Source organism: Triticum aestivum, chromosome 7B (assembly GCF_018294505.1).
Source record: "Triticum aestivum cultivar Chinese Spring chromosome 7B, IWGSC CS RefSeq v2.1, whole genome shotgun sequence".
NCBI lineage: Eukaryota > Viridiplantae > Streptophyta > Magnoliopsida > Poales > Poaceae > Triticum > Triticum aestivum.
In genome coordinates, this window is record NC_057813.1 from 667,232,165 (window position 1) to 667,240,309 (window position 8,145).

Below are 8,145 nucleotides of genomic sequence, written 5' to 3' on the forward strand. Positions count from 1 at the left end.
TTCTCCATCCGAAAGAACGGCTCGTCGCCGACGCCGTGGTGGTGCTCCGCCGACGCCGTGGTGGTGCTCCGCCGCCGCGTCGCCCATGGGCTTCAGCCTGCAGGGAGGGAGGAACGGCGGGTTAAGTGGGGAAGGGATTTCGCACTTGACCGATCTACTCAGGAACGCCCATACTGCTGCTTACTTGCTGGTCTAGAGGAGGAGGAGGGGGAGGGGGAGGAGCTACTTCGTCGCCATTGCTGCTGCAAAGATCGGCGGAGCTCCCTGGAGTCCAGACCAGACGACGGATGTTTCTTAGATGGGCTGGGCCCCGTTCATTCTCCAGCCCAGCTTCACGGGCCTAGACCCACACGACACGAGCCCTTCTCACCCCACATCGCTTGGAGGCGCTGCGTTTCAGCGTTGCTTGCCATACATTAGTCCCACCTCAGAAGTTTACAGCGAGCGGAACCGGTTTATAAGGCGCGGCGCTGCAGTTCACAGCACGACCTTACTTGAACAGGATCTGTTCTATAGGCTCGTACCGCTGCATCCTTCAGTGGTTCTTGACAGACACAAATCTTTTTAATTTTTTAAAAGACTTGCTTACCTGCAGAATATTGGTCTAAAAGATCTACAAATAAATCTGCAGTTTCATTTTTGGGACTTCTTTAACCACATACCTAATCGTAATCTCCTTGCCCCAGAACAATTCAACAAGATTAATAACCAAAACTGCGACAAAACCATTGGTAAAGCAGTAAATGATCCTGATACGCACTGCCAACTGATGATCGTTTCAAGCTTGAAAACAACAAAAAGAAATGTTTGCTTGCTTGATTTCTTCTCTGAATCTGAAGACTCTAAACCAATACAAAACTGAGCTGGGATGAAGCTGCCAGCCTGGACTGCCTGCTCAAGATTCTTCTCCTTTTCGACATGCAATAATTCACACAAAAAATAACAAACAAATGTGATGCATAATGATTCTTTCCATTCAATCAGTGCATCAATAAACTCGACAAGGGCTCCCCTACTGTTCAGGGTCAAACACAAATTCCATCACGATTTCACTCCACAAGGCTGTAGGCTCGCCTGACGGTAACGGGAGCCTTCGGTTCTACATCTCGCTAAAAGAACAGATAAAAAAACTCGCTTCTAATCCTCGACCAGCAAGGCCATTTGCTTCAAAAGCAATGAGACATTGCCGGGAGGCAGAACTAGATGGTCGGAGGCGACGCCACAGAACCTCTCCTCATTCCAAGGCCAACTGGGGATAACTGAGCTAGAGATTCAACCATCAGCGGTACAGTGCAGGAGGGACTAGGGCTGGGACTGGTGCGGCGGTTTCCCTCTCTGCAGGTTTCTTTGCCGACAAATCCTGCTACAAGAAAGATGATTAAAAGATTCATCAAATTTCATGCATAGGGCAGTAGGGTGAAGTGCTGAATGTTGGTAGGTTGCATCAGGAAATGCACGACTCACTTCTGACGGTTGTAGATCTTTCAGCGTTTCTGCTTATAACTGTCCAGACGCAGCTTCAGCTGCAGAGATGAGAATCAAAATGCTCGGATTCAAACAGTGAATGCGCGGCACAAACTAAAGTAAATTTGACGGGCCAGTGGAGCAAAACTATGACGATCAGGCAATCCTGCATGAGGCATGTGTTTGGTTTTCTTTGGACGATACTTTTGGAGTGTGGAAATAAGTTGGTAGCTGGAATGTTTGTTTCAAATCATCTGTCATCCTGTGGGATGTGGTAAAAACTAGTTTTGCCAAAATCAATCTTGTAAATGTGGAGGCATGTGGAAATCAAATTCTTCGCTAACAGGTCATGATATCAGAAAAACACCCAAGAACTGCTTATCAGTGGTGTAATCACTTTCAAAGATCAGATGAACATACCTTATTTATGTACTTCAGTTGCTGAAGCACTTCAGCGGTACCCAATTCCTACAATGGAAAGGACAATCCAGATGTCAGTTCTCTATTGCGGTTTAAATTAATACTGAATGGTGCAAAAACTATAAGTGATATTACAGAGCGGTTCCAAGACGACTTCAAATAGGCATGCATGAAAATAATGAAATATACTTGCACATGCTTAATACATCCAAAAGACTGAACAAGGGAGGTCAAGAAATAATATAAACATAACCAACCATCATTTGTGAAGAGCTTGACTAGCCGAATGCAGTCAACATGTAAAGCAAGACAACCATGTACATCCCACAAGGCCACACAAAATAGAGGCAACTATATAACAGAAACATACCTGCGGAACAGCACAATCAGCATGAATTGGATCCCAAAGAACTGAACATGAGCAATCCCAATCGCTCGACTGAACGACAAAAAGTGGTGCCCTGCAAAAATTCCCATGGGGTAATGAAAACATGAATGTGTATCTTAACGATATTACCTCCGTTCCTAATTATAAGATGTTTTGGATATTTCAATATGGACTCGATACAGACTGAAATGAATGAACAAATACACTAAAACGCGTCTATATACATCCGATTCAGAAAAAGTTAGAACATCTTATAAATGGGAAAGGAGAGAGTAGATCTTAACAAAACACAGAAAACAGAAGAGCCTTCTAACACAACAAGAGGGTAAACCGAGCCCTCATAGACCAATCCATAACTGACAGAAACATTGAAAGAAATTAGGGTGACCTGTGTTACCTCCGCCACTTGCCGCAAATAGCACCTGTGTCCAAGACTTCTTGGCACTGAATCCAGTTACCAATGCTGGTTTTCTTGTCCTCACGCCTTAGTGACAACTGCAACTAAAGCACAGAATGTCAAAATGCATGGCTGAAAATAACCAATAAGGAAATATTTTTATCAATTATCATTAAACAGGTCCAGAGTGTGCGGAGACCTACACTCAGATTTGTCATTTCAGTGGCATCAAGTTCAGCAGGTTCAACAAAATAGTCATCACTGCTGCATAGATGGAGTTACTATTAGAAATTTTATTTGATAATGCCAAGTTGCAAGAAGAAACAATAAAAATATAATTGAAGTAGGGCATACAATTTAAATGCAATTTTAGGATTTAATCTTGCTTATTGTTTATTTCTGTATATCATGGAATTTTGGTAACAAAAGATAAAGTTGGAGAATCTTGACTGGACGAACAGCCTTTCATTAGATGATGCTTAGTACCCCATGGTAAAGATAACACTTTCCACGTAAATCACAATTTTTCATTAATCGAAATTGCTCCTCAAGTTCAAGCTGCTACTCCTGTCCCAGTAGCAATGACAGGCTTAAAGTAAAATTTGATCAAGAGTGAGCATACCCAGAAATTGGACCGGACCACTCTGGAACTTCTGCTTGGAAGTCTCTACCAATCCTTACTTGAGTTTCATATGGTTCAGCATTCGTCAACATATCTCCTTTTGAGCCAAGAACTTGGAGAGGTCTTTGAATATGCTTGGCTGATCCTTTTGTACTCGGCAACATCTCACGCTGCCTCTTAGGTTTCTTCCTTGAACAATCCAGGCAATACCAATCATTATCTGGTATTTTCTTGATGCGACGGTGGCAGCAAAGCAAGTGGAATGCTTCTTCACAACGATCACATATTAACATGCGGCATGGATCTTCAAAAGACCCACAACTCTTGCATGCAAATAAAGTGTTGCTTTCATTATCATCATGGGTTAATGTAGTTGATGTGCTGCTGAGCTCTGATTTTTCGATGAGAACTATATCCCTTTCGAGCAAGGATATGCAAACCTCCCTTGATGTTAACTCCATAAGTGATTCTGTATCAGACTCCCTGGAATCCTGTACCTTGTGATTTATATAAGATGGCCTGCTTGATATGGAAATTGACTTCCTATCATCCACAGTAGAAAGTGACACCGACGAGTTTTTCCAAGAACTTTTAGAAGCTTCTGCGGTATCTTTATATTCTTTTGTATATTCAACAATGTTTGTTTCAGATTTTGAAACTTCTCCATCTGAAGGAACAATAAGTGCTTTCCCAAATTTTTGGACCCGGGGCGAAATATCTTCAAAAGTTGCAGAACTTCTGGTTGTACTTTTCCTCGCATTTCCATCTGTTGCACTCTTGATCGCATTTCTGCTTGTACTCCTATTCTTATTTCCATTTGTATTTGTCGGAACAAAATGACATTTCTTGTCCATCCTCCTTCGTTTATACAAATGGTGATCATCTTCTGAAGTAGGAACAAAACAAACACCATCCACAACTGGCGAACTCGAGCTTGAGGATAAATCCAAAAAATTTACTGATGACTTTGATTTCTCCTTCTGACATAAAAAGGTGTTCTTCATAGATTTTAAAGTCATATATTCTCCCATAAAAAGAATGAGACCGTCTCTACCAGTCTTGGACACAAAAATGTTTGGGCCAAGGAAAACTCAGTAGTAGAATTGGATATAGCTGCAAGAGCCTAGTTCTTAACAAGCACAACCTCAAATATCCTTGGCCATAAAACAAATTTGAAATCTTCCCTCCTGCGGCACCTAACAAGCTCTTCAATAAGGATAAGGAAGCATTAAATCAATTTTTTTAAAGGAAAACATTGTATTACTATAAAGTCGAAAGATGTAATAAAATAGTCACGACATTTTGACTTGGTATACCATGTAGCTAGAAGACCGGCGAAGTAACCACAACAAGAGAGATCAATTTGATGAAGACAAAGAGAAATCTAACCAATTTCATGAGGAGTACGAGGAATTGGATATTTCCACCTTGCATTTTTTTAGCAACTCATACTATTGCCCTCTAGAAGAATCCCAAGCTTCTCTCATGGTCCTAACTATTGCGCGTTGATAGGATTTAATTAACTAGAAGATTAGCGTTGGTCAACCGGTGATTTGTAAGGACATATTTCTTGGGCTTATGACTGAAGTAGAAGTAGAAAACAAACATAATACGCTAGAAAAGCCCCTTGACTCTTTTCTAGTTTCGTTTGCCCCCCTCTCGAATCCGTAGAAGCCTTACCAATTATGCGGATACTACTAGCACACGCCTCAGTGAACATAGTGTATAATAAATATGTCGGTAAATAGACGTTGGATTTCCAAAGAGTAGACAATGGCAAGACGATGTTTGATGACAGAGTTGGGCCGAATCCTACATTTCTAGGAGCCCTTGCTCGGGTGCTCCTCCCAGTGCATTAAATCGACATAACACAACCGACGAGGAAACTCAACAAGGCTTCGTCACTGTCTCCAACCACCCGCCATGGCAGGTTTGGACACCCTTGCCACGGTGACCATACAACCCCTCTCATGACCTCATGTCATGTTTTATTTTGTTACCCCGTGGTTCCTTTATACTCCCTCCGTGCCAAAATAAGTGTCTCAACTTTGTATTGACAGTAGTACAAAGTTGTACTGAAGTTGAGACACTTATTTTGGGACCGAGGGAGTATATTATAGGTCCAATTACAGGTGTTTGACTCCAACACCTTACGATCCACTGATAACAAGGCCAACTATAATCCTATACACATATTTGACAGTCGACGCAAATTCAAATGTACAAGCTTCGAAGCAATTCGAGTGGTCGGGATACGACCTGGGCACGCCGTCGTGCGATGGATAAATCTGAAGCACAGGCCACACAGGCACATCTTGCGGCGTAGATCTAGGGTTCCTTATCCGAGGGGAGCCTATAGAAAGATCTTGCCTTCCCCGCAGGCCGGTGACCGGATTGACAAACATCGCGATTATCCAAGTTACAAAAAATCCCCATCCCTTTGCTATCCCCCCAATAGCATGGGTTCCCCTCTCCACACCTAGATATTTCTTCCCCAAATTGGGTGGAGGACCCCCACCTCCACGATTCCAACACATCCATCAACAACAAAGTTTCCCAATCCGCCATCCAGCTAGCACCCTACCACGAGCTCTAACCAACAGCGTCACCGAGCAAGCTGTAAATCCGAATCTAAACAGGGGCCGGACCACCAGAACGGATCTGCTCGAATCCGGAGCAAATCGCAGGGAGGGGGGAGAAGAGGACGGAGAAGGGAGGTTACCTGAGACTCCTCGGCGACGCAGCCGTGATGGGAACCGGAAGGTAGGGCGGCGGAGGTGGAAGATATGCCGGGAGATTACAGCGGTGCAGCAATAAAAGAAGTATTAATCTTGAAGCGGCCGTCTCCTCCTCTTCTGCAGTGTGAAATGAACGGTGTGGTTACTCGCAATGGGGGGAACGAGAAAACAAATGAAGTGGGGAAGATGAACCAACATGGATCCGGCGGAAGATATTCTGGAATCGGCGGCCACGGCACCAGCCGCTGCTCGCGCAATCTAGCGGAAGGATATTAGTATATATCTAGGGGAGGCACTGTGCTCTGCCACGCCACCCCCATGGCGTGTGTCAAGAACAAGAAGAGCTCTGCCACCGTGGATATTCATTAAAAAAACAGAGATTTTTCTTCAACAACTTTTTAACATGATAATGGGATTTTTTTTTTATTTAGCATATGTGTCCATGGGACGCACACGCGCGCAAAGATGAATTTGCCACCCACAAATTGATTAGATTCGGTTTATCACCTTTGTGTTCTGCTTTGCGTCCTGTAAACTTAGCCTTCCTCAACGATTCTTGTGTCGAATCGGGGCCAAATTCACCTATCTGGGGCCTAGGATGATCGTCGAGAAAGAATGGAGAGCAATTAGGTTGTGGAGAGCGGGTCACCAACCGTGCGGCAAGAATAAAGATGTGGTGATGGATCTGTCGGCACGCCGCCGAAGATTTGGGAGGGGGAGGGGGAAGGAATGGTGGTAGGCTACGGTTACTAGTGAAATTTTTAACATGATAAAGGAATTGATTTATTTAGCCTATGTATCCATAGGATGCACACACACGCAAAGATGAATTTGCCATCCACAAATTGATTAGATTTGGTTTCTCACCTTCGTGTTCTGCTTTGCCCCCTGTAAACTCAGCCTTTCTCGACGACTCTTGTCTCGAATCGGGGCCAAATTTTCCTATCTAGGGCCTAGGGTGATCGTTGAGGAAGAATGGAGAGCAATTAGGTCGCGGCGGAGTGGGTCAACAAACGTGCGGCAAGAATATAGATGTGTTGATGGATCTGTCGGCGTGCCGCCGAAGATTTGGGAGGGGGGAGGAATGGTGGTAGGCTAGGGTTACTAGTGAATAAGTATATATAGTTGGTGTGGCTGTGATGTTAAGAGTGAGATCTAGATCTAAGGGAGTGGGCTCCTTTAACCCACATCACCCCTGACTTCAGTAGGGGGCATGTGGGCCAAGCAACTACTTCCGAGTCCAAGGGATACAAAAAAGTTCACTAGTTGAAATAAAAAAAGTCAGACCAAGTAATGCTTCTGGAGTCAAGGGCTACGAAAAAGGTCGCTAGCTGCAATAAAAAAAATCGGCATGACGGCCAAGCAACTACTCAAGGACTGCAGGAAAAGTCCACTAGTTGGAAGAAAAAATCAGGATGCGGGCCAAGCAACTGCTTCCAGAGCCAAGGATTGCAGGAAAAGTCCACTGGTTGGAAGAAAAAAAAGTCGGCATGCGGGCCAAGCAACTGCATCCGGAGCCAATGGCTACTGAAAAGTTCACTAGTTGGAAGAAAAAAAAGTCGGCATGCGGGTTGGCATGTGGGGCACGTCCTACATGTGTGGGCCACGCGGCCAGGAGCAGCAGCCGTCGGCCGCATCAGGCGAGGCGTAGGCTGGGCAGGAGTCCTGGTCCTGATACATTAGTTCCTAGAATAAAAGACTAGTTTGTTACGTATAGGTTTCTAGTTTGTTAGCAGCCCATGGGGCCTTTATATATCGTATAATCAGCACCCTTTGAGGGCAAGCAATAAAGTTATTATCTCCTACCTCTTCCTCCGTCTCCTATCCTCTCCTCCCACACCATTGAGCAGCCAGGAAAAAACCCTAGCGCTCCTATCCACCGAGACTACGAACTACGTAGTCGAGGCCCCGCTGTCTTGGGCACTGAGGCCCTTGACAACTTGGTATCAGGTTCCAGCCGCTCCTCGGCCTCCTCCACGCTGCACCCGCCGCCCCGCCCACCTCCATCGCCGCCATCCGCCGCCGCCTCGGTTTCTTCCGCCATGTCGGAACCCACCACCGCTGATTTGGCCAAGATGATCGAAGCCCTGACTGCAACCGTGACATCCCTGCAGTC

At 44.9% G+C, this 8,145-nt stretch overlaps 1 protein-coding gene across 7 annotated transcripts; it reads right to left on the minus strand.

The window, feature by feature from the left end:
- Positions 1-953: 953 nt before the first annotated feature.
- Positions 954-6,383, minus strand: LOC123160630 (uncharacterized). 7 transcript variants are annotated; one of them, XM_044578454.1, is made up of 9 exons: positions 6,226-6,383; positions 6,014-6,146; positions 3,292-4,497; positions 2,873-2,933; positions 2,670-2,767; positions 2,255-2,345; positions 1,885-1,932; positions 1,465-1,523; positions 954-1,360 (listed from the first exon to the last, which is right to left on the minus strand). In XM_044578454.1, exons 3-8 carry the CDS (start codon positions 4,320-4,322, stop codon positions 1,485-1,487), a joined length of 1,368 nt encoding a protein of 455 aa, XP_044434389.1. In that variant the 5' UTR covers positions 4,323-4,497; positions 6,014-6,146; positions 6,226-6,383; the 3' UTR covers positions 954-1,360; positions 1,465-1,484. The 7 variants fall into 7 exon arrangements, with proteins under 7 accessions (XP_044434389.1, XP_044434385.1, XP_044434384.1 ...); XM_044578450.1 differs by having other exon boundaries at positions 2,670-2,773; positions 3,292-4,478; positions 6,226-6,382; XM_044578449.1 differs by having other exon boundaries at positions 2,670-2,773; positions 3,292-4,487; positions 6,226-6,382.
- Positions 6,384-8,145: the final 1,762 nt, after the last annotated feature.